Here is a 25,497-nt window from a genome sequence, read left to right on the forward strand (position 1 = left end):
GATCGAGGCCCAAGAGCGGTGGAGAAGCCAACTCGGGGGCAGCGTTGATTGATTATATGATGAAAACTCCAGCGCCGAGAGGGGAGCGTTTGTCTTGTAAGGCTCAGAGTGTATGTGTGTGTGTTTGCTGGTTCTATGCGCGATGACAGGGCTCGAAAGAGACTCGCGGCGGGAAGGAGTTTGGGGGCCGGGAGCGACGGACGATAGAGTAATATAGGGCTGGCGGAAGGCGTGAGCGTGGACCTGGGCACTCGTAGCTGGCGGCGGCGCAACACTCGCAGTAGGTACAACACAAGCCACTGGCCACTGGCGGTTGATGGAGCAGCAAGCACTACGCAGTAGCTCGGTCCACAAGGACCAGGGGTGAGGGGGAGCCGAATGTACTGTCTTCGTGGTGTGTCTGAATGCTGGTGCGTGGTGCGTGATGCGTGATGCGTGGTGTGGTAGCGGTAGGGGGAGACCGAGATCCACGAGAGAGGAAGCCAAGCGATGGGATGAATTGCGATGTGGAGGTCGTAGGCAGCTAGGAGCTAGAGGGAGGCTTGGTACTGGGCGGGCAGCAGACGCAGCAGGCGTGGACCGGGATGTTTCTTCGATTATGGTGTGGTGCGGCGGTGATGGTGGAGGGAGGTGCCGCCAGTTTATAGGCAGAGCTCAAGCAGTGACAGTTACAAGCAACACACCGGGCTCGAGGGAGACGTTACTGTACTGCACTGCACTGCAATGCATGCAGCTGCTTCCCAGGCCGTCGTCGTTGTCGAGCATGTACCGATGGGCGGGCTGACGGGACGAGGTAGCATCGAAATGCTGGAGATGGGCATCAGGGATCCGCGATGCTTATGATGGATGGCAAACGTGATTCAGGAGACGGCAGAAGTCGCGTCGTCGCAAAGACCTATCTAGAGGGCCGATAGTGGCGAGCAAAGGCATCCGCGGAATGGATGGCTAGTTGAAGAATGAAAAGAAAGCAATTGTGTGAAAAGACCAGGCCAAACCAACAGGGACTAACACACCCAAGCTTGGCCAAGAGCAGTGAAAGATGGGACACAAAAGGACTGGACAGTTGGAACTGGCACGATGGAGACGGGTCGGGGGTCGGGGTCGGACATGGACGGGGGTTGATAGTTATTGCGAGTATTCGTCGTCTTGTACTGTACGAATACACAGAGCACTGTCCGTCCATCTTGTCTGGCCGGCGCCTGGCCCGTCTCTGTTTCCTACAAGTGGCAGTAATGTTTGTCCTTTACTAAGGTAGGCGGGCAAGTAAATGCAATCCTCCAGGGCAGTGGGAGGCGAGACAAGGCGTCCGGCCGCCGTGCTGCGTGGTGCGTACCATGCCGTACCTAGACCCGAAGCAGACAAGGCATTTCTGGTGTCTGTAACTGAGGTGTGCTGAACGAAGAGATACCAGATGAAAATGACATGAATGAGCGAGCATATGCATCATCATCCTTCTCCAGCCAGCATAAGAGGATCGCTGAACGAGCAGCGAGCACGAGGGGAAACTGGACGTCTCACAAGTAGTTTGCCAGTCGTACGTGGTTTGGTGTAACGGGACACCAGCTGTCTGTCCCGTCTGAGCATGAGAGGGCAAGGTACCTGACGGTATCCGTACCTTTCCCTCTGGCGACTGGCCTCGGGAGGTACCTTACCCGTTGTGCCAGGCCCGGCCAGGTGCAAGGGTGGGAGAGGATACTTGGGCGGGTTATTGGTTTTTTGGTTGGAAACTTGCCCCAATCGGTACCTGACGCTTTCCGCACTCGTCGTTGTGCCTCTGGTGCGACGGGAGAGGTACTGCGGCACTGCGTGTACTGCATGGCAGAGACGCCGTTCGAGGTACATTGCTGAAGGGGGGAGCTAAGGTGCCTCTAGCCAGACAGCTAGAGCCAAGAGGAAAAAGAAAAGCGGCTAGGAGACGTGGACGACGTCGCCTCTTGCCGAATGAATGCTTCATGCCTACGGATACCTCGACATAAGGTGGCCTCAGAGAGAGGGAGATTTGGGAAAGTGCGTTGTGCGGTGACAGCGACTTCCTGGTTAGAAACAGCATCCGAAGAAGGGCCAGGCCGGCCGGTCCACGCTACAGTCTAAAAAGAAGGGGAAAAGGAAAGAGCACGGTCCACTTGCAACTTGCACCTTGCACCTTGCACCTTCAGTGTGTCTCCAGATCTCCCTCCTCCAGTTCGAACCCCACTCCTTCCCTCCATGTCGTGGTGTCTTCGCCCTCGCCCTTCACCACCACCACCACCACCACTTCTCTCGGTCTTCAACACATTCTCCTCGCCGAGCTCGCCCTCTTTGTGCATCTCTCCGTCCTTTGCCTTCCCGGCCCGTTCGCTTCTGCCTTCGTCTCCCTCCCGCCCGTTCGGCCTACTGCATAGCGTCGGCGACGCCTTCGGCTGTTTCTTATCCTCAACTAATGACTCCAGAAGCAAGTTAGCACAATGCACGGCTTGGGCGTTCGTGGCTATGCTGTTTGTTTGTGCAGTCTCCCTCCTGCCCGGCGGCTAAGCCCTGCAGGAAATGTGTCTCCAGAGATCATTTGGGGACGACTCATCAGAAATGACCACATGGACCAGGGGAGAGAGAAACGGCAAGTGGAGAGCGACCAGGGGGTATCGAGATGCCACCACCGATGGACCACCACTGATGCTCCATGCCTGCACCTGCACCGCACGTGCGCATTTCTCGACAAACCACACCTACATACAACATGGTACGCCTCAACCTCCGGCCGCCAACGGAGAATACACCCGGTGCCGCTGCCAATAGCTCCCAACTCTCACGCAGTACTTTCCCTCCGACCACTCATCATCTCTGCCGCTCACAATCAATCCCGTCCCGCTTTGGGGCCGGCATGGACTTACGAGCTTACCAAGCGGCCGCTTTAAATAACGTGCCTTACGGAATCAGTACTCTGACGAGTGCAGATACCTTTCACGAGTGCCGTAAGGTCATTTTATTGTGTCTTGGCGAGGCAGCCGGTCAGGTCCACGTTGTTGGAGTCAGATTCAAAGCAACTCTTGATGATATGATACGCGAACTCTACGGGCTCGCCGCCAAACCATTCAAAGTCCTTCTCGGACATCATCTCGACGTTCTTCAACACGGCTGATCGTCGGCCCATGCCGCATCTGCGTCATTCCTCGGTCAACCAATCTTCACACGCACCACTGTGTCTGTAGCTTACACCACCAGCCGAATTTTCTTGGCTCTGCGGGCAACGCCTTGGATGACGCCCTGCCGGCCGTTGTATGCAAGCAAATTCTCAGAGCCTTTCGTGTCCTGCACCACACCATCGATCGCCAGCTCCTTCACTCTGTCCAACACTGCCTTGGGGGTGGCGAGACCCTCCTTGGACATCAGGTACGCGATGAGGCCCGCGACATAAGGCGCAGCTTGCGATGTACCAGACATTGTGGCGTACCCGTTGTTGAGACCAAGGGACTTGATGCCGACTCCGGGCCCAAATATCTTGACCGAAGACCCATAATTGCTGAACGCCGCCCGGGTCCGGTCCCAGTTCGCCGCACCGACTGTGAATGCTTGTTCCGCCCTTGCAGGCGAACGTCCGATTGCATCCTGGTTCGAGTTACCCGCGGAAGCTACAGTCACGACTCCAAGATCATACGCAGCTTTCACTGCGTCATCGAGAGCCGACGTCTGCGAGCTGACGGTGAAGCCTGAAATAAGATGTCAACTATGGGGCCGACAGGTTTCAAAGGGACGGGCTCCAGTACCGAGGCTCATGCTGATGACAGACTTTCCCAGTCGTCCTGGCGTCTGCGTGATGTTGTTGACAGCCCAGTTGTACCCGTCAAGGACAGAATCAACAGTGCCCAAGCCCTGGTGGTGGCGCTTTTGTTAGCGCCGATCAAGACTTGCGGTCGTCAGACGCGGCAAGGATTCGCACTTACACCGCCCGCTAGGACCTTAACAGCCACGATTGTCGCCTTTTTGACCACGCCATACGTCTGAGACCCCACGATACCTGCGGTGTGGGTTCCATGCCCGCCGAGGTCATCGAATGCCTCCTCTGGCCGCGCGTTGTAGCCCCTAACGGCGCGGCCGCCAAAGTTGGGATGCGAGATTTGCACGCCAGTGTCAAGCATGTACACAAACGTGCCCTCCCCCGCCGACCTGTCATAGACGTATGAGCCGGTATCGCTCGAGTCTGGCAGGCGGTTTGGCGAAGACAAGGCCGTAAGACCCCAAGGTGCATTCCACTGGGTGTAAAAGGCGTCGAGTTCTACAATGCGATTGGGTTCGACGGATAGCACCTCTTCTCCAGCACCGATCTCAGCAATGCTATCATCATCAAAGCTACCGGTGTAAGCGTTGAAGGCGCCGATGTTGAATGATTTTTCAATGCCGGTGGTGTCCCGCCGTCCAGGACTGCGCTTGTGTACCCCCGTCGCCCATACCATGTGGCTTTCGAATTCAGCAGGTTGAAGACCGGGCTTCAGACGGATGATATACTGTCCGGGGATGACGCCGTCAAGCACTGCACTCGGTACGGCGGCAGCGAGGGCCCGGAGGCCGGACACCAAGAGGATGGCGACTAGGCTGAAGGACGACATCTGGGCGGTAGCTGAATAGCTCAGGGAATTTCCATTTTATTTTTCTCACAACGACTGCATTCCGATTTTCTTTATACGCAATCTCCTCCGCTCATGAAACTCTTTTCGGCCAATCCACCTGACGGCGATTCCCTTCAAAATCGTGAAGGCCAAGATGACGTCTGTGGGGCGGCGGACTGGACATGCTGAAAGCAATGCTTTACACGAGGAAATATCGTTGGAAAGCCCCCCCCCCGCAAGGCATCCAGACCGGGCGAGGCTCCTCGTGATGAACATTTGCAAACGGCGCGTCTCTCTGACGCCTGATTTTGATGCAATTTTGTCTTGTCTCCTCGTGAAGGGCAAGAAACAAGCATTGGCAGGACCAAGGGCCGTCCCGTCACCGGGCGATTCAAGCGTCTTGGTCTCGACCATCGTGAACGCTTCAGGCAACCCCACCGGCTTGGAAACCCCATAATGACATGGCCGTTGTCTCGCAATCGCCAACAGGCCAGAAGAAGTAAACGCATGACAACTTTCGGAATCAACATGCCATGCCGCCATACCACTTGGAGAATTGGCTCTGTCAGCGGGAAATAATGTCAAGGTCGCGTCCGCTCCTTGAGTCAGTCTCAGTGACTTGCAGAAGAGGCACAGGCCGGTCTTGGCTTGCATGGCTGATGGTCCGCAAAGATGGCAACTGCACGAGTGCGCCTCTTTCCCCCGTGGCCCCAATAGCAGGAATGACTTTTCTCCTGATCTGGAGCAAGGCTAACGCGGCTCATTGGCAGATGGATGCGAGCGGCCCGTTTCCTCAGGCTCGTGCTAGGCAGTTCGTTCCTGTCTAGTACTGTCTAGCAGGAAAACTAAGAGCCTAGGCCGTAGCTCCCGCTAGCCTGCGATGGCCGCAAATGCTCATGTCACTGTCGGCTCCGCCCTGGACGCCCGCCGGCGCTCAACACCTACCTCAGTATCGGCCGACCTTACATCAGAATAACCTCTGTCATATTTCACTACAACACCAGTCTTTGGAAGATTTCCCGGAGACGGTCGAGAGATTTCATCAACATGGTGTTTCCAATGATTTCATGTGCGCTCGTGGACGCCCCAGCAATCCGAAGCTTCTTTGCTGCCGTTCTACGAGCTGCACATGGCGCGTCAGGCGTACAGAACCGCATCTTGGCCACTTACAACATCACGAAGAGAAACACATATCCGGATGCTTTGTGGTCTCAGATGCGAGATCCTCGCACGACCCTACCCAAGGCGTCATTGGAAGGTTTACTACTTTCTCCTGTAAGGTGTCCTGATCGCTGTCGTTGTCCATGCAACTAACCATCCAGGCCGTCGCATCGACGCAGGGACACTTCATCTCAGCCCAAGTACCGTCAAGTTTCTATACGGTCGACCCAATATCAACACTCCCATCTCTTATTCGTCAAAGTAATAAATTTTCCTATCAATCGAAAGCTTGCAGCATCCTGCTCACCGCTCTTGCTGGCCTTGTCAGCTGCGCCACATGCAACCCATTCCGGCCCGCTTCCGCTGGGGTTCAGATGCACTCATCATTCGGCCAGGCCTCTCGAGACGACCTTCCACCCTCCATCTCAGCCCTACAATCCCCAAAGAGCGTCACTGATGCCCTGCTTTGCCTGCCGCCATGCAAAAAGACCACCGATGCCCCCTAGAGTTACTGTCCGGGGCGGCCTCCTTGTTACATCCAATGACCGCACTTCAACAACCCTTGGATATGCCTACATATCGCCTGCCTTAGCGCCAATGCTCAGCCATCAGTCAACAGTCACGTTCTCTTCTTCACCCACTCCGCTTTGCGATCCTAGCCACTTGCCCCATCATCAACGCATGGAAGCTTTCCAAACATGGTCCATGACCCATTGCGCGCCTTCTCTGCATCTTCTTCAGCCCTGTCGACGCTTCAGCGAATGTTACTGGGCCCGGCATGCTTGACGGCAACATTGCGCTCGACACCATCTCGAGCTGCGCCCTGCCTCCCCGCCTGGGAATGACCCTAGAGGCCCCATTAAGGGTCCGAGACGCGGAGGTGCGTCTCACTCTCTTTTCCAGTTACGGTGGCTCTCTACTATCACATTCGGTCGTCCAACCCGTCTCGGACCCTGTGGCCGCTCCGCTGGTATGGGAGGGATGCGCCGGTAAAGCATGTCAATTCCAGCCACCAACCCGAAACTTAGGATGCCCCTTGCCAGTCCCGGGAATCTGGAGACCGCCCTTGTTAATCGGTAAAGACTATCGCGGGCCGGTGTCGACTGAGACTGTAAAGTCTGGAACGATGTCTAGAAGACGCCCTCAGCGACTAACACGCTCCCCATCTGTCGCTATCAGACAGAGGCACCGCGTAAGGACGAAACGCTCCGGAAGTAGGCTGTTCAAGCTCGTAAATGTCTCTCCGGTTGGAATCTTTGGCTGGCCATCAGGGTCGTATAACGATTCGGAGGCACGGGGGAGTATCATGGTGAAGTTGGTTCATGCCGGGATATCACCAAACGGCATCCGATTTGCTGCATCAATATCGGACATGTCCGCTACTGCCCAGCAGTATGAGCTACGGCTAATGAGTTGACATCCCGCCTACATCATCTGCGGGTACTCCAAGGTCTGATGCACAGCAATCACGACCGCCAGATGAGCGCCATGCCAGGCATCACATCGCGAGCTCCGACCGTAGGGACGTTCAGCGCCCTGCCTTGCGAAATGCCTTGTCTCACTTCCCCACGCAGAGAGATTAGGGGAAACAGCAGGCCAATCCCGCAAGACGTGCTAATGCACAATTGCTGCATGTCAGAACAGTAGCGAGGAGGCGCTGGTACTGTCGATGCAAAGGTTCCATTGGATGGAAGGCTGTGCTGACTGCCACGTTGGTACTGGTTCCACAGAACGTTCGCCCTTTCTCCAACCCAAACCCCCTGTCGAAAAGCTGCCGTCGATCCAGTACCAGCAATGACTTCATACGGTAGCATGGCGACCGAGTCTCTGGGTATGCCGAAACCTGTGACTGATAACCCCCGTCTTGGAGGTCTCCACGCGGGTGATCGCGTGGATCTTCTGTACGTACATCACGCACCTCAGCCTTTGCGGATGATGATATCGGCACTATAGACACTGCCTCGATTCGCCTTACGGGGCTCTGTGTGGGATGACGGAGATTTGGGAGTGCGTGATTGATGCTATGAACGTGGTATACTTTGTCTTGATCAGGCATCACGACGCAAGTCTCTCTCTGGGGCGATCGAGTATCGAGCACCCCGTGTGAGATCCGGCCCGGCATGATGAATAGAGACGTGAGGTCTCCACACGGATTCGGCCTTAGACCATCGAACTTAGGACGGCGACGGGCTTTGTGTCTGGCCGGCACCGTGTAATGGACTCCACGGTATGACCCTTCCCACGACCTCAGATAGCTTCACCTTTCGTCCTCCTGTGCGATACCCATGCTGTGATTTATTGTCCAACAGGTCTTCAGGGTAACATTTGTTGTCCAGATCGGACTTGCGCATCACCGAACGCACACTAGAGCAAGGTTTAAATCTACGTGACATGGCTTTGACGTATTGTGTGGGTGCCAGCGGCGCGAGAGACTTGGTCTTTCAGGAAGGTTGTATTCGACCGTGCCGCATCGGTGCAGAGGCTAGCTTCAGCAGCGGACATTCGTGTAGACCAACGTTTGGCTGCATCGAGGATCAATGTCTTGACGGCGACACACAGCCAGAAAAGAAGCATAGGGTGAAATAGTCCACTGCGAGAAACGCTTGCTTAAAGCAGCCGTTTTGAAGTCTCTTGGAACCAACGAGTTTGGGCGAAAGGTACGAAAGACACCTGAGCTCGTCTATTGTACAAGTTTGTGGTTACAATTCTCGATAGAGTAGATTGAAGCCTAGATTTGACAAAGTAGGTTTTATGGAACATTGTCTGCTATAATGGTGATTGTCCTAATTGTTTGTGTGTATTTGCTGTTGATTTTCTTTCTCAGGACAACCAAGCCTGTTCAAGCGTCTCATCGATACACACATCTGACGGTATATAGTTAGTACTCATACTCCTCCACGAACCAGTTCTCCTCCAGCTTGGTCATGCAGATCGGCTGGTCACCATTAAGCTAGGTGAATGGATAACTGCCGTATGTTTTTTTCATTATAGCCGTGCCGCTGGCTATTTTCCTCCAAGACTCTGGGCAGTTTGGGCTTTGCTTGTCAATGGAGGAGAAGTGGTTGTAAAACATGTCGGTAGCAGGGTTAACGTAGATCCAGCCGTGATCTTTACGGGTGTCCTTCCCCCGCATAGTTTGCGGCATCCGGTAGAGGCTTTCTGTCGCAATCTGTGTTGACAATGCGCAGACGAACAGTGCAGGACGGGGCTTTGGACATATTATTCGTTCTTTCTGGTCGGCCTCGCTCTTAAAACAGTAGACATGCGGCTCTACGAGCGTCCGTTTCCAGATCTCAACCTGGAGTTCGACCGGGAGATGTCGGAGGCGATGGAAGGCTTTTTTCTGGTTGCTGCGCCGCTGGATTTTGGCAACAACACCGGCTAGGTTCCTCGAGGAGGAGACTTTTCTACGCCGTCTTCGGGTCCGTGGTATACTGTGATGATGTTCCGCAGACGGCGGTGCCTTTGCAGCAAGATGCCTGTCTTTGGTGTCAGTTCAACCTCTGTTTTGGATTTTCAGTCGCAGAGGTGGGCTTACTGTGGTGGAGAGGAAGGGATTCGCCCTGCTTCATGGTGGCGTTGGGAATGACGAATATGGAAACTTCAGATTGCTGTTGTTCAAACGTACCTATTTATCTGAAAAGATCTCTGCCTACGCACCTTTGAGGAAGCGAGCGTACAAGGTTGCGAAATCACAGCATCTCCACTAGGAGCACAATGTAGGTGTCCGGCAGCAAAGCAGACTTGGCTCCATGAAGTGCATGAAGTTGGAGGATGGATCCTAAGTTGCACCTCCAACTGCTGGGTAAGCTACCCAACCTACTTATAGATCAAACGACGGTACCTCTGCAGGTACTCTCAGTTCATCAGCAGGAACGTCAGGACAAGCGGTCTTTCTTTCAACCTTTGCCTCGCACCTTCATGTCCCATCGCCGAAAGGCTGGCCACAGTAGACAATCGCGGTCCTGGCTGCCTGTGACAGATACGCTGAGATAACAGGCAAAGCACCATCGCAAGCAAGAGCCCGAAGCCGGGCCATAGATGGGTATTGCCGTGCTTTCGGGATGTCGCTCACCAAGGCTGCCCAATAACACTCACAATGCAGCGGAGCAATTCATCAAAAGTCATTCGCTTGAAAATACATGGCTATCTTGGTATCAACACTCACAACGGCGGCAGCTCCTCCCTGCATATGGGACACTGCAACCGGAACCTCATCCATCCCTCTAAACAAGCGCTGTGGAAAATATGTCGACACGGGGTAACCATGTAATTCCTCCTCGTAAACACGCCAACGACCCCGCCGGCGGTGGGATCCTCCTCACCCGCCCTCATGACAGGCACTTCGAGCACCTCGCGACAGATGGCGCAGTCGATAGCACGCAGGTTGCTCCCCTTCTTGTCCTCGCCCGTCCTCACCCTGTCGAGAGACGGGGAGCCGGGCTCTGAGAGCAAGCCGATAGGGAGACCGCCCGCCTCAACGCCGTCTTCACGGAGGACGGGATGGTAGTCCCACGCGTCGGGGGTCCAACTCTTGGGCACACCAAAGCGGGGACCGAGGACGAACTGGAATGCCAGGATCCAAAGTTGTATCCACAGCCACGCGCAGAAGACGAGAAACGCGCGGACGTCTGTCTCCGCGAAGAGGAAGTTGTCCTCGTAAATGTAGAAATACGCAAATGGGAGGAGACGCAGGATCGACTGGCCGATCATGAAGCGCCACGTCAAGGCTCGACGGCAGTTGCGAATTACGTTGCGGTGGATCTGGGGAACCCAGAAGGAAAAGTATACCATCGAAAGAGTGTTTACGAACCCATTGCGGATACGGGGGTACCAGGACGTCGATGCTATAGAGACCAGGAGGAGGAGAGACACTATCATAGCAAAGCGGAATATGACGGCTTGGAAGGTGACTTCGGGGCCAGCGCGGGTGGCCGCGCCAGCGTTCGGGACAGCCGCAGCGCCATTTGTCACTGCATCGATGTCGGCATCAATATCCTGGTCTGAGGGGACGATGACCGGAGGCGTGGGGGCTCGTCTGCGTGGTCCGGCCGTGACCGGTCGCGGGAGGGAGTCTGCCTCGAGGTTCTGTGCTGGAGTTGCTGGCGTACGTGGTGTGTCGGCCTGTTCGCGCTCACTGCGTCTTCTGTTCTCCGGCTCCTGTACTTTGTGGATCTCCGCGAGGAAGAAGCCACCCATCGACATGGAGAGAAATGCGGCAAAGAGCAGGGACAAAGACTCGAGATACGTAATGCTCGCGTCCAGAGCCCACATGGAGGCGGCAGCGAAGATGCTGCCATCGACCATGACCATCATACTGATTGTGTTATAGCTGATGCGGCCCATGGTGGACGGCGTGGCGGATTCCCTCAACTGGTGCTTCAAAAGGAGGGCCTGGGCAATGATGACCCCTGCGAACGCCAGGATCCAGACACGGATCTTGTAGTAGATGATTTCCGTCTTCATGCCCTGTAGATGCTGGCCGTCTGCCGGTGGAAAGTCTGGGGGTCCTTTGGTTTCTAGAAAAAACCCGCAGTCGGGAGACCAGATGATGGCAGACAGCTTGAGTTCCGGAACCCCACGAATGGGGGCGCCGTTCGGGAAGCGAAGCTCTTGCTCGATGTCGCTGATGATCTGTGACATACCTTCCCTCCCCGACTGGAAACCCTTCATGTTCAACCGACTTCTGTCCGGGGGCTGAACCTGCGCGTACATGATGTACTCGCAGTGTGGTGATGGATTGAGAGTATCCGGCGGGTTCGACGGGTCTGAAGTCCAAGGCATAACGCCGTCGTTGAAGACCTCCTTCTCCTTTCTCCGCAGTACCTCGGACAGAGTCGCATTCAGAAGCAGTCGACTAGACTGGAAAAAATCAGAGCTTGGAGAAAGATGAGGCAAACCGAATATGCCGTCAAACTTTTCACTCGTCGTGGTCAAGAGCAGCGTCCCTTGACGCGGCCACTGAACTCCGTGCAACCTCATCTCCCAATTGAACCCGGTTCCCTTGACATCCTCGACGGTCAGCGATGCCTTAGCACTTCTGACTCTGCCGCCGGATGTCGGGACACCTTCGTGCAGGATGCTCTCGTATTCAAACTCCTTCGTGTGCCGGCCGGTATCGATCACGTCCAGCAGCATCTTGCCCTCGTCACCCGTAATGTTCCTCGCCCAATCGGCCTCCGCCCCGCTCCAGTGCAAGCTCGGCGTGACCGCACTCAGGTTGTAGCTCGTCCACTGCCTCTTCACAGACGCATCCTTCCGCACCCACGTCCCCTTCACGGCCCCCGTGGCATTCTGCCAAACCGCCTCGCCCTGGCCAATGTCCCAGAGGTTCAACCCTCCGACAGGCGGTATCGCGTTCCGGCTCCACTCGAGGCACCTCTCCTGGAACCTCTCCAGATCGTCCCACGCGAAGCCGTCCTCGGCCCGGAAGCCCGTGATGTTAAGCGAGCGCGGCAGCTCCTCCTCGCCCGTCCCGTTCCGCCGCGCCGAGAAATTGCCCCACGACGAGGCGTTGAGCAGCTCGAGCGCGTGCTGGTGCCGCCGCAGCCGCTGCGTCGCGAGGTCGGAGGCCGAGAAGAGGGACGCGCCGCCGTTCCCGGGCGCCAGGAAGATCCATAGGATACCGATGAGGGCGAGGCCGATGACGACGATGCGCGGGTCTTCGTGTGGATAGGGCATGATGCCGGACGACCGTTGCCCCCGGGTTTATCTCGTTGCCATCCTTTGGCTTTGCTGAGCTGATCCTCCCGTAGGTGCTGTGGCGGATCAGGCTTGCGAAGTGGAAGGATGTGGTCGTGTGGTGTTCGTCTCGAAGATGGGATCGGGAGATTGAGTTGGTGGGCTGTAGGTGTTGCTATGCAGGTGGAATGACGGCATTGGGTCGGAGGACGGGATGCTTCCGTTGGCCTTAGAGGGCGGGCCCCACTACGGCCATACGGTTGGTCAGGCTGGAGCTCTCTGCTGCAGGTGTCCGGACCTGCCTAAGTCGGGGGCGCTACAGTGCTAATCCGGAGGCACGGCACCCCTCTGTCCTGGGAACCAACAACGACACCATCAGTACCCCGCCACCACTTTCACCGCAACGCGCCAACATCGAGAGAGGCAGGGCAACCATACTTGAGCCTCATTCCAACCACCAACTTCTAAACAGCCTTGGAACGACTCTTTACTCGCAATTGAACAGCCCTGTCAATATGGCCTCCAATAACCCCGACACGAGCAACCAGTCTGCCGTAAGTGAGACATTGCGATGAACCCCACAGAGTCTCGCGGTGCCTCGCGCAGCGTCTTAGGATGTCGTCCATGGGACGAGGCCTCATTCACAGCCGGTACTAACTGTCGCCAGGCCTCGGAAGACGCCAAGGGCGATGTCAACGCTGCCGTTGAGGAACTTTTGAACACCATCTCCAACAAGTTTGCCGGGGTGTCTAGCGAGATCTTCGCGAAGAGTGAGCACAACTGCCACCCCTTGTCCAGGACGGCATCACTAAAGACTGTCTCAGTGGATGAAATGTCTCGCCGACTGGACAACTTGGAGGCGGCGCTTCTCGCTAATAAGGAGAAGGAGGGCTCATCAAAGTCGTCTTGACCTCTTCAGCATTCAGTTTTAGGAGCACGTTCGTGCCAATGGCGTTTAGGGTTTACATGAAAGCACGAATAGAGCTGATATCACGGCCGGTCTCTCACACAGACATGAGTTATTCTTGTTATTTTGTTTCTTGGTCGGTATCCTAGGCTACCAAAGTCCTCAATGTGAGCTGATCCGTTCAGTTGCTCACCTCTTAAACCCCCGCTCCCCCAATACCGTGAGCTCTCGATGCATGTGTAACGTGACGTCGTAGAAAAAGTTCTCTACAACTCCTCCTTCGCGTCGGAGACCTTCTCCTTGGCCTGCTCGAGGAACTTGCGGAGGATGTTGGTCTTGCTGGTGATCTCGTCGCGCTTGGCGGGGGCGAGGCCGCCCTTCTTGAGGATGCCGTCGAGACGGGCGACCTCCTTCTTGACGTAGCCATCGTTCTTGGAGAGCTTGTCGAAGACGCGGACGTAGTACTCGGCGTACTTGTACTGGGCCTTCTCCTTGAGGGTCTCGGCCTCCTTCTTGGCCTCGGCGGCGGCGTCAGCAATGGTGGTGCCGCTGATGTACTTGGCGACGATCTCGTCAAGGGCAGCAATGGTGCCGGCAACGGCGTTCAGACCACCACCAGCAACACGGGCGGTGCCAGTCTTCTCGTTGATGAAGGCGACGAAGTCCTCCTCCTTGCGGCCGCCGCTGTAGAGCTCGCCCTTCTTGGAGCCCTTGGGGAAGAACTTGATGGTGGGGTAGGAGGAGACGCCCTCGGCAGCGGCAGTTCCCTTGCTGGCCTCGTTCTCGGCATCGACCTTGGCGATCACGACACCCTCATCGAGAGAGAAGTCCTGGGCGAGAGTCTCCCAGGTGGGGGCGAGGTTCTTGCAGTCTGTTGAGGGGTTGGGTCAGCAAATGCCCAGCAACAAAGAGGGAGGAGAACACCTACGTCCGCACCAGGGGGCAGTGAAAGCGACAAAGACGTCCTTGTCGCCACCAACAATGGTCTTGAAGGACTCATCGGTGAGCATGTTCACAGCGCTAGGAGGTGTGTACTTCTTCTTGGGCTTGGCATTGGTCTTCTCGGTGATGAAGTTGCTCAAGCTCTCCAGGTCGCGGCCACCGCTGTAGTCGGTGGGCTTGTCGCTCTTGCCATCGAACCACTTGAGGGTAGGGAATCCCTGAATCCCGAACCTCTTGCCCAGGTCACGCTCGGCGTCGGCATCGACCTTGGCAATCTGGACGTCCTTGTTGGACTCAAAGCTAGAAGCAAGCTCCTCGTAGACGGGAGCGAGGTTCTTGCAATGGCCGCACCAGGGGGCGAAGAACTCGACCAGAGTGGGCTTGCCAGACTTCAGGACGACATCGTCAAAGTTAGAGGGGATAAGGTCGAGGACGGCAGACTTGGCGGCAACGGTAGCTGCCAGAGCGCCGACCACGAAGCTCTTGAAAGCAACCATTGTGGTTTAGGTGACGCAGCTGAATGGGAAATAAAAACGATTCAAAGTAGTTCCTACCCAACAGATTGCGATACGCAGCTGCTCAAATAAAATGCAGCAGCAAGGATGGTGGTGTTGCAAAAGACGATTTGAAATCAGCTGGTCTGCTGAAGGTGTTAATAAAGAAGCCACTTTGCAGGACAACCTCCAACGTCACAGAAGCAACAGCTAAGCCCCCTGTCTGGCTGGTGAGGCAGGGTACCTAGGTGGCGTGTACCGCTTCCCCGGCCCCACCTTGGCCGCCAGAGCAAGAACAGCGAAAAAAAAAAAAAAAAACAGGTCTTTTATCAGCTTATCGAAAGGCAATCCCGCCTTATCTTATCGCTCTCTCACGTGAGAAGACCGCTCGTGGCACGGACCTCCCTCTCGCTTGCCAGTTCTGGGGCTGCCAGACCCTCCAATGGCGCCCCTTCCCAAAAAATCGCATCCCACACAAAATTTCCGCTCCGTTGCGAAAAGCGTCAAACCACCACCCAGTCAACCCATCTCGAGTTTTCGCCGACACCTTCGACGACAAGCCCCCCTCACGCCGACAAAATGTCTCACGAATCTGTCTGGAACTCCCGCCCCCGCAACTACGGCAAGGGCTCTCGCAGCTGGTACGAAGAACCCCAATCCCCCTGGATGGAGGAAAAGTTTTGGATAGGGACACCTGGAGGATGATGAAAGGGGGAAGAAAACACAGGCACATAAGGGACCGAAGTGCTGACGTTTTTTATCACAGCCGTGTCTGCAAGCACACGGCCGGTCTTATCCGCAAGTACGACCTCAACCTCTGCCGTCAGTGCTTCCGTGAGAAGGCCAAGGACATCGGCTTCAACAAGGTATGCGACGAGAAACCCTTGGCGGGATCTACACGACATCCCCCCCGCGAATGAAGAGCGCGCAATGGCTGACATGAGTGTGAACCACAGTACCGTTAAACGTCAGGATTACGAGACGATGATGGGACTCGAAGGTGGTTGGGCATGATGGCCCGTGGAAAATGCATTCAGACAGAGGGAGGCTTCCAAGGGCATGGAGTTCTTATGGCTGGCTTAACGGAAGAATAAAGTGCACTCCGTCGGACATCCATTGAGGATAGACGAATACCACGACATTGAACCTTACCACCATCACTATGCCGGGGCCACCAATTCAACGTGCTGTAAAGCGCGACGCGGTCCGCAGAGGGCGCGCCGCCTGGTTCTCGTCTGCCAGGGTCATTATCAAGTCTGGGGATGTAATGACGACTCGAGTCTCGCCAATGTCTGTCACGCTGAATGAAACTACGTTTGAAGAAACCAAAAAGTGATCATGTGGCACAAAGCACGTTATTCTATTGACCATCGTCTCTAAAAGTACATGATTCAAGACAGGGGTTGAAGTAGAGTGGAGATCTTTGAGCCCAGGACCCGACAAATATACACGAGCGCGAGGGCTCAAAGCGGAAAAAGCTTGGGGTCAGTTGTACATAATTCGTGACGCAAACACCTTTTGTACAATCCCAATTTTTCCATCCAGTTTTTCGGGTCGTCCCAAATCATGTATCGTATGCTGGGAAGAGAGTGTGTGCTGAGTGCCGACTCAGGGTATCGAGGTTTTTTTTTGGTTTTGATTCAGATCATTTACTCAATGACACGGGTGATGAGACCGGTGGCAACGGTGCGGCCACCCTCGCGGACGTTGAAGCGCTGGCCGACCTCAATGGCGGAGGGGTTGTGCAGGGTAGCGACCATCTCGACGTTGTCACCAGGCATGACCATCTTGCTGTCGACGTCCTCGGTGCCCTCGGGGAAGGTGAGGGTGCAGGCCTCATCGGCGGTGCGGAGGTACATCTGGGGCTTGTAGTTCTGGTGGAAACCGGTGTGACGGCCACCCTCCTCCTTGGAGAGGACGTAGAGGGAGGCGAGGAAGGACTTGTGGGCCTTGACGGTGCCGGGCTTGGCGACGACCATACCGCGGCGGATGTCCTCACGCTTGATGCCACGGAGGAGGAGACCGGAGTTGTCACCGGCACGGGACTCCTCGCAGGACTTCTTGAAGGTCTCAATATCGGTGACCTTGGACTTGATGACCTCATCACCCTTGCCGACAATCTCAACCTCGGTGTCCCTCTTCAGGATACCACGCTCGACACGTCCACTGACGACGGTACCACGGCCAGAGATGGAGAAGACATCCTCAACAGACATGAGGAAGGGCTTCTCAAGGTCACGCTGGGGAGTGGGGATCCACTCGTCGACAGCCTTCATGAGCTCATCGATCTTGTTGACACCAATGTCGTCCTTCTGGTTGTTCAGGGCGCACAGGGCAGAACCCATGATGACGGGGGTGTCGTCACCCTCGAAACCGTAGGTGCTGAGAAGCTCACGCATCTCCATCTCGACAAGCTCCAACATCTCGGGGTCGTCAATGGCATCGACCTTGTTGACGAAGACGACGATACGCTGGACACCGACCTGACGGGCGAGCAGCAAGTGCTCACGGGTCTGGGGCATCTGACCGTCAGAGGCGGCGACGACGATAATGGCACCGTCCATGTTGGCGGCACCAGTGATCATGTTCTTGATGTAATCGGCGTGACCCGGGCAGTCGACGTGGGAGTAATGTCTGGTGTCGGTGGCGTACTCGATGTGGGCGGTGGAAATGGTGATACCACGCTTGCGCTCCTCAGGAGCCTTGTCGATGGCACCATACTCGAGGAAGTTGGCAAGGCCCTTCTCGGCCTGTCTCTTGGTGATGGCAGCGGACAGAGTAGTCTGGACATGGTCAGTCAGGGTGCGCCTTTGCGCTGGTTCATGTCTCGAGGTGTACCTTTCCGTGATCGACGTGGCCAATAGTACCTAGAAGACGATTCAGTTAGCCAAACAACCCAGATGCAGCCCGCATCGACTGATCTTACCAATGTTGACGTGGGGCTTTGAACGCTCGAAGACGGCGTAGTTGCGGCAGACGTTGAGGACGGGAGAGACGTTCTTGCTCTTCAGGGCGGCCTGGAGAGGGCTGACGTTGCCCTGGCGCAGCGAGGCGCGCGCCGTGCGCAGGAAAGGCGCGACGGATCTGAAGGCGGTAGACATACTGAATGCCTGTTGTGTGTATTAAATAGTAAAGAAGAACAACAGAAGAACGAAGAGTGGGGAGATGGACAATGGGATGCTCGTTGTCGACAACGGCGCGGATGGACGGGGAGGGAGGTTGAGATATCGTCTGATGGCGGTCTCCTCGACTCGAAATTTTTTTGCTACCGGGACTTTCCTTCGGGTCTAAGTAGAGGGGGGAGCTATGCGGGAGCTCTTACGCCATTGGCGGGCCGGCGTCAGTGCTGCCAGCTGGGTCCACCCCCTCGACGGTGTTAATGCGCGAAATTTCACTGGTTGAAAAGTGGTTAACCTCACATCATGAAGTCAGAGAGGTTGCTTGACCGTCTCGAGCGAGAGCAGTTTTGCCTCAAAAGCGCATCAATTGGTCTTTAAGTTCTCAATATATACCGCACTGGATGAACTGTTCATGAAAAAGTCTTCGCACACGGCAGCCATGTTAATATGTCAACCCAATCGCTAAAGGCAGTCTATTCATTTCTATTGCCAGAAAAGAACACAAAATCAAGGAATCGAATAATTCGGACATGGCATGTGGATTGTCAAGAGCAGGATTCAACACTCCCATATAAGACGCACGGCAACGGTTAGGCAGACTCCATCGTACCGTAATTTGAGTACGAAAGTCTCGCTCGACCAAAACAGTCTGAACTCAATCAATTCTATTTGACACAAACTTCAAAGTGCTCCCAAGATCTGTCCTGTTGAATGCCAGCCTCGGTCCCGTAGTCCTTCAAATCCCAAGTTTTGTGTATCCACAGTTCCACATACGCCGGTCTCGAAGGTAATACATAACAGACTTGACCCCAAAAAACAGCGCTTCCATCATCATCGAGATCGTAATCATCAGCTGAACCAGCCAGCCGTTCTTTCTAAATGTCCGTCCACAGAGGCTCTAGTAATACGACTGCCGTGTTTGGGGATGTCGAGGACTCCTTCAGACACGGGCCGTTGCTTGAGAAAGAATGTGTAATATGAAGGCCGAACTTTTCCAGCAGGTTGAATATCAAGCACATTCACTGGCTTCGAAAGGCCACGCCGAGTGAGGTTGCCTTCACTGATACCGGGGCCGGCGGCAAGGGTAGCGGTCTGGAAACCAGGTCAGACATTCTTCGCAGGCATCGTCGAGACGAATCGTCTGCCAGACCTGGCGTTTGCTACAGGGTTTCTGTATTAAGCTCGCGGGTCGACAGAAGCGCGCGAATGTGTAGCTGCTATGCTTGCAGGTGAAGGCGTGAGCGTAGTATTGGCACATTCCGGTGGTTGTTGGATGCTGTCGTGAATCGAATCTGAAGGTTGGCTGAGACTCCAGATCTTTCGAGCGTACAAATAAGAGAAAGATGTAAATCCCGATACTGGCGTTGGATATTTTTGACTCCTTTTGCGAATTGTCCTGTATCGAATGGGAATATGATTCGCGTGACTAAATCAAAGAAATTGGCAGTCTCTGAGCTTGTAAAGTAGTAATGATCAAAGGCTGAAATGAGTGACTGGCGCGAGGCAAACAACGATGGTAAATATGTTGTTCGGAAAGAGCATTCGCTGCAATGTAGCAATCAAGACGCAACGCCGGGTCAGACCGCCACATTTGTAGTATCGTCTCAGACACTTCGAGACCGAAGGAATGCTCGCTCATGTTTGTTGGGCATCAAACTGATAACGTCGGCGTCACTTCGCTGCCACTAGCAAACAATCGTTTAAAACTGTAGGAAGCCTTCATCGGCACACAAGCCCGGATGCCAGGGACGACACGAGGAGGCCCAATGAGACGGCGAGGTCTCTGAGATCTAGCAATCAGCTTCCAGGACCGGGAGCTGCAACGTCCCGTTCCGGCTGGGAACGAGGAACAGTTCCAGGGGGGAATCCGAATCGAGTCCGTGGGTTCGGTTTGAGTGTGTTTTCACTTGAAAGCACAGGAACAGAGCTACTTCGGAAGCCGTTTGCCCAGGCCCTGGACTTGAAAGTTGGCAAACGGGGGGTTGCACTGGCTTCTTGTTGCGTCCACGTGCCAGTTCACCGAGTGCCCAACGGCGTCATGATGTCTTGGGATGGGCTTGGGCAAATCTGGGGCAAGTTGAACCGACCTGAGCGAAAATGCCGTAGCTGAACCATCTCGTGAAGGACCAGTCCGTTTGAGACTTGATCGTGACAGATAGGGCTGCAGTCCATGATCTGGGACCTGTCGTGTGACGAGTGAGGGAGCCCAAGTCGGCTTTCGATGGATTGACGGAGAAGTGGCTTTGCACTGTGCTGTACGATGGCGCGCCGCATTGTGACTTTCAGGCTGATACTGCCTCTGTTTGCCCCTTCGAGAGCACTGACAACGCATGTCGATGAACGCATCTGTACTGCACGCCTGACGACTGCATTGGTGGCATGCCATGCAGTCATGTCGACGTGTAGCGATACCAACTCGAAGGGTCGCGGGCGGGTACTTCGAAATCAGGTTGGGCTTTCCCAGGGCCTTTGGCCGCAGCATCTCTAGGCCCCGTAAATCCTTGCAACAAAGGCGAAAGAAGTATGTCCTGTCAGAGTTAAGAGCTGGTTTGGGGGTTCGAGTGTTTGATGAAGCGGCGTGTAAGTCTCGGATAGCGGTGTCTTCACCGCCAGTTCAAGGCTCCTGTTTGTGGCTACTGCCCGCTCCGGCATACGTCAGGTCGTGCTTCAAACAACCGTGGATTACTAGGAAGCCCACGACGAGAGGGTTGGGTCACCGAAGAACCTATTGGTCCTTGATTGAATGGTATGGGTTTGGCCGCAGATATGACGGCCCGCAAGGCTTCCATCCTATGGGTCGTATGCACCAGTAGCTGGCTCAGCAAGTAAGCAGATGGACCGCCAAGTTTCTATTGCCCAGAGTACACAGCTTCAACCGTTAGAGGACTATCGCATTGCCTCACTTGAGGCAGTGAATGTCGTTTCAAGTTCCAACAGAGGTGGAAGGGCCCTGTTAGGCTCTCATTGGCGGGGCTGACGGGCTGGGTGTTGAGAGGCCTCGCCAGGGCGTGACGTTCAGAGGGACCGTGGTAGTAGCGATAGCGATCGTGGCCGTGGCCGTGCAGTCAAATGATGCGCTGGCACCATTAGGTCTTCCAGGAGGCGTTGCAGAAGGCCGGTGATGGCGGCTGAGATCAGGAAGATTCTTGAAGCAGGCAGCTTACACTGAAAATGGGGTGGCTGGGATGCACTTTGTTCGGGGCAGAGGGAGGTTCCCTGCTTTGAGAAGGCGCGCGGCGTCCCGTTGGCCAGAATGGAGGAGGCTCGACACTAAAGCAGGATAGGATTAGCTCGACCGGGTCGCCACGAAACAGGGACCACGGCCAAACGTTAGCGGGTCGTCAAGCCAGGTGAGGTAAATGGACGTATCCGTACGTACCGTTGTGAGAGAGCACAAATTAATTCCTCGACGAGCAACTTGGACCATTCTGCATCGTCTTGCCCTCGCACATGAGGAATTGTGCAACCTGTCGGTGAATACACCACGCTGCTCAAGCAGCGTTTTGTTTCGGTAGGTGGGTTTGGTGCTCTGAAACCCCCAGATGGGGGTGACAGTCGCACGGGGCCCCCCGTTGGTGTTCGAGGTCGACGGGATAGATCATGGATCGGAATGCGACAGTCGACCACGTTGTAACGCTCGGAATTCCTGAACCCAGATGACCCCGCCGTTGAATTCGCATCGCCACTACAATCGACCACTTCATCAGCGGCAAGGCAAGCCATCAGTGCAGCGTCTGTGTGGGTGCATTCGACCTTCCTTGAGACTGCTGGCGGGCGAGGGAGAGAGAAAAGCAACAATTGCGTCGGCTACCGAGGCGGAAGTGCGTGCGAGAAGCGAGATGGTATCTTCCTCGTGTCTCAGCCGCGGGTGGTATGAGATGGACGGCGGGTAAGCATGCACTTTTGAAACTGATTTGCATGTATTATCCGCATCGCTTGCATCTTGGCCGTTGCGGCAAGAATTGTTAGAACCATGTGCCCGAGTAGATATTCTCTAGTCGGTGGTCCGTCGACTGCTGCTTTGGTCTGGCCGACTGTCAGAACCCCGCGGACCCTTAAGAGCGCGAGCAAGTGAGTGATCGGTAGTCGGCCTGTCTCGGGCACGATCCCGCGCGTCAAAACGAAAGCGCCGCGCTATCGTGTCTCGCGTCAGTTTGCGCAAATGCATCCTTGGGCAGAAACATGCTAGGGTTCGGACGAAGGAAGCTCAAAAAGTCAGTTTGCCTGCCACATGGGGAGTTGGGACGGCAAGGGGCAATTCGCGACAGAGAAGACGGCCAAGTGCGATGGATGATAGATGAATGAGGCGATGTCAATCAGAGTTCTGTTTGCTCGGCCAGCGGTCTTGAAAAGGAGAATGCCGAGGATGAAGGCAGGCGGTGGATGCAGACGACGAACAGACGGCGGTACGGATACTGCCAGTGTCACCTTGGTGGTGTCTCTGCGGTCATTTGGGTCCCAACTCCCCCTCCAGCTGGTGGCCTGGGGCAATTGGATCCGATGCTACCAGAAGCGGGCCTTAGGGTCCCAATTTAGCGCATCTTTCTTACCCCCGTAGCCCCGGCCAGTTCGTGGGAAACAGGACCTACGGCACGAATATTCCTGCATTGCATCAGTAAAAGTGGCAGCTCATGGAGGCCAGCAGCTCCAGCTTCGAGCCCGGCCAAGCTCCAGCTCTGGGCATGCCTTTCCCGCCCGAGGTACCTCATCCTCAGGTGCCTGCCTCTGCCTGCCTGGTCCGATTTTTCATGGAAAGGTACTTGCCTCTTCGCTCCGGTCATCTCCCTTCAATGTCTTTCCCAGCCCCGGCCTTTACACGACCATGTTACGAATACTGGCCTCGTGCATATCTCTCCCATCTCTTTCGCTTCCTCCGTTTTCTTCCCAATCCAACGGCACATTGCGCATTACGTCCCTGCCGCCGTCTTCCGCTTATCCCACCTTACTTCCCACGTCAGGCTCAGAGCGCTTGGCTGCCCATTAACACGGTGCGCGCCGCGTGAAGGTACCTTACGAGACGTAGCCTCCCGAGAGTCGGACAACTCATCTTGCAGCATCTCTCCCACCCTCAGCCAACCGTCTAATTTGGACTTCATTCGCCCTCTCTCCTCCCGTACCACCTCAACTCACCAACGCCGTCGCCTCCCACCTCATCTTATCTCATCGACACCCGAACCCCAAGCACCGTCAGCCTACGTACGTCGAGCCGCAGTCACCTGTCGCCTGTAGCTGCGCTCGTGCCCAGAAAGCGCCTCCATTCGCAACTCTCGACCTCTCAGACTCCACGGCCAGCCCGCAGCTACCTTACCTTACTTCTCTCGCCCAGGCCCACACTCGTTCATGCACAATACGACCGCGCGCCCCAGTCCTCCTGCGTCTGTGTCTGCACCTCTCCTTTAGGGCACATATATCCTGCAGCTACCTACATTACCTTACATTACATCGCCTCTACCCATCTCCAAACCTGTCTGCCTTGCTGCCGCCTGTCGATCGATACATTTCGACCGTCCTCGAGATGCCCTCATAGCACTCGCTCGACTACAGCCCCTCGTCACCCTTCATTTCGACAGTTCCAACTGCCACCGGCCGCCCGATTCAACCCAACCGACCTCGCATTTCTCTTTGGTAGACACCAATAACGTCCGGCTCTTAATTCCGCCACGCCAGCGCCAGCCTCTCACCGCTTTCTTCCAGACCGGCTTGTCCCTTCTTACGCTCGTTTTTCCTCCAGGGATCGTCCCCGCAGGCCAATTGACAGATTCAGCCTGCAGTTGCTTCTAATAAGGCCTCACAACGACAGCTGAACAAAATCACGGTCAAAATCGCAATGCTCTCTGCGAAAACAGGCCATTCCGTAATCGTTTTGCCGTTTGAGTCTCAGCCTATCTCAGTGTCTTGCTAGCCGTCTTTCGCCTTAAGCATCCCTCCAATCGGCCTTATTTTACCAACCAACTTCCCTCTCACTCACTGTAATGTATCATATCCGTGAGTATTTGCCTCTGCATCTCAATTGATGAGACTGTTTTGCTGCTGATTAGGTACTAACACACACAGCTTTTTAATCAAGAGTGCCACGACTACACCCGACGGCGCATACTTAGGAAATCACCAGCTCAATCGTCCGACTTCCACCCGGGACTGACTTCTCACTCACTCTCATCATAACCGACACCCATCGCTCAGACTTGATCAGCTTTCTCATCGAACCTGATTCCTCAATCGCGCGATCGAATTGGTGTTTCCCGCAGACGATTCTGATCCCGTCAGCCCGTCTGGGTTATCCCTGACGTGTTCGCTTCAGTATCTCATCTGAGAACCTTCACCGTCGATAAGGCAAGGCAGGCGCGACCCACCTGACAACCGCTTCATCAATCCCAAAAGCCTCAATGGCTTCTTCCGAGGTTGACCAGAAGTTCCTCGGCAAATGGGCCAAGGCCGTCGAGACGGACAACCCTCTTCTGTCGTCTATGCTCTACAAGATCCTCGGTCTCTCACTCAGCCTCGCAGAGCAGCTCGTCGTCGCAAAGAAGCAACGCCGCCCTGACCCTTCCCGCGCGCCTCAATCCCTCGACCTCATTTTTCACATAATATGGCTTTCGCGAGAAGGTCTAGTCATGCTTCAGCAATATGTGATACCCATGGTCGGTAATCACACTGAGCTTCGCGTCTTGGCACTCAAGTTGCGAGCATCGTTTTATCACATTTTTGTCCTGTTCCACAACAAGCCCTCTGTTTCGACAATGGGTATTTCGACACCCGACACAATGGCCGGCCTGACACCACCCAGACTGGACAAAGGCAAGGGGATTGCGAGGGAGGACTGGAATTCGTCGCAAGGTTCCATACAGCCGACGCATGCTCTCGAGGGTGGTCCGGTAAACCCTCCGCCGGGGTTCGCTCCTCGTAATGGTTCGGATTTACCGGCCGCCTTCCTCGAGCCGCCACGAGACTTCCTCCCTGAGGCCCACAAGTACTTCAAGGAGGCCATTGCGCTGGCCGATGAGCATCTCTGGGGCTCGCACTCGCTGCGACTGTCGGCCAAGACAGAGTACTCTGCGTTCCTGTACGACTGCGTTCACGACTATGACGGAAGCCGCAAGCTGGCCAAGGACACCATCTCCGAAGTGTACGAAGCGACGGAGGGTATGGATGACGACATGTTTGCCGATGCTTGTGAGCTGGTCACCGTCTTGGGCAAGATGATGAAGCGGGGGCTGGGTTCGAGCAGCAACACGTTGACCAAAGGACCGAGCCCGAGCCCGGCACCACCGGGCACCACGATGGCCCCCGGCATGGAGAACCCCATTTGAAAAAATGACCAATGGCGGACTTTCTTCTTGAATGACGCAGAGGTCATCAGCAGCGTTGGCTTCACAACATCTCCATCCGGTGTTCAAACGAACGTTGACGACCCTGGCAACGACACTTGGACGAAGCTTTCCGGCAAGCCGAGGACGAAGAGACGATACAGCCACCGATGCCAGGGAGTATTGCGTCTCGTCGTGACGTCGGACCGGGAGACGCAGGGCTTCAGCGTCCCAAATGGCAGATTCTCACGAGGCTGACCATCTCTGAGTGTTGGGGACGAGATGAGCCGCCAGTCGCAGATCGCC

General features: G+C 55.4%; 6 protein-coding genes across 6 annotated transcripts; 2 read left to right on the plus strand and 4 right to left on the minus strand.

The window, feature by feature from the left end:
- Nucleotides 1–2,959: 2,959 nt before the first annotated feature.
- On the minus strand, nt 2,960–4,580 carry alp1-2 (Alkaline protease 1; the record flags this gene model as incomplete). Its single annotated transcript, XM_037320039.1, has 4 exons — nt 2,960–3,134; nt 3,191–3,683; nt 3,741–3,846; nt 3,918–4,580. 4 exons carry the CDS (start codon nt 4,578–4,580, stop codon nt 2,960–2,962), a joined length of 1,437 nt encoding a protein of 478 aa, XP_037181826.1.
- Nucleotides 4,581–9,905: 5,325 nt separating this feature from the next.
- TUL1 (Transmembrane E3 ubiquitin-protein ligase 1) lies at nt 9,906–12,422 on the minus strand (the record flags this gene model as incomplete). The annotated part of the gene is made up of 1 exon (XM_037320040.1): nt 9,906–12,422. One exon carries the CDS (start codon nt 12,420–12,422, stop codon nt 9,906–9,908), a length of 2,517 nt encoding a protein of 838 aa, XP_037181827.1.
- Nucleotides 12,423–12,937: 515 nt separating this feature from the next.
- Nucleotides 12,938–13,332, plus strand: CGCA056_v004786 (uncharacterized protein; the record flags this gene model as incomplete). Its single annotated transcript, XM_037320041.1, has 3 exons — nt 12,938–12,976; nt 13,090–13,192; nt 13,247–13,332. The coding sequence occupies 3 exons, from the start codon at nt 12,938–12,940 to the stop codon at nt 13,330–13,332; spliced, it is 228 nt and encodes a 75-aa protein (XP_037181828.1).
- A 263-nt stretch (nt 13,333–13,595) lies between these two features.
- On the minus strand, nt 13,596–14,768 carry erp38 (Protein disulfide-isomerase erp38; the record flags this gene model as incomplete). The annotated part of the gene is made up of 2 exons (XM_037320042.1): nt 13,596–14,200; nt 14,258–14,768. The coding sequence occupies 2 exons, from the start codon at nt 14,766–14,768 to the stop codon at nt 13,596–13,598; spliced, it is 1,116 nt and encodes a 371-aa protein (XP_037181829.1).
- A 1,646-nt stretch (nt 14,769–16,414) lies between these two features.
- CGCA056_v004788 (Elongation factor Tu) lies at nt 16,415–17,866 on the minus strand (the record flags this gene model as incomplete). Its single annotated transcript, XM_037320043.1, has 3 exons — nt 16,415–17,548; nt 17,604–17,632; nt 17,692–17,866. 3 exons carry the CDS (start codon nt 17,864–17,866, stop codon nt 16,415–16,417), a joined length of 1,338 nt encoding a protein of 445 aa, XP_037181820.1.
- Nucleotides 17,867–24,270: 6,404 nt separating this feature from the next.
- On the plus strand, nt 24,271–25,194 carry CGCA056_v004789 (uncharacterized protein; the record flags this gene model as incomplete). The annotated part of the gene is made up of 1 exon (XM_037320044.1): nt 24,271–25,194. One exon carries the CDS (start codon nt 24,271–24,273, stop codon nt 25,192–25,194), a length of 924 nt encoding a protein of 307 aa, XP_037181821.1.
- Nucleotides 25,195–25,497: the final 303 nt, after the last annotated feature.

The sequence above is a fragment of the Colletotrichum aenigma genome, assembly GCF_013390185.1.
Source record: "Colletotrichum aenigma strain Cg56 chromosome Unknown KSG_Cg56_contig03, whole genome shotgun sequence".
In the NCBI taxonomy this organism is placed as follows: domain Eukaryota; kingdom Fungi; phylum Ascomycota; class Sordariomycetes; order Glomerellales; family Glomerellaceae; genus Colletotrichum; species Colletotrichum aenigma.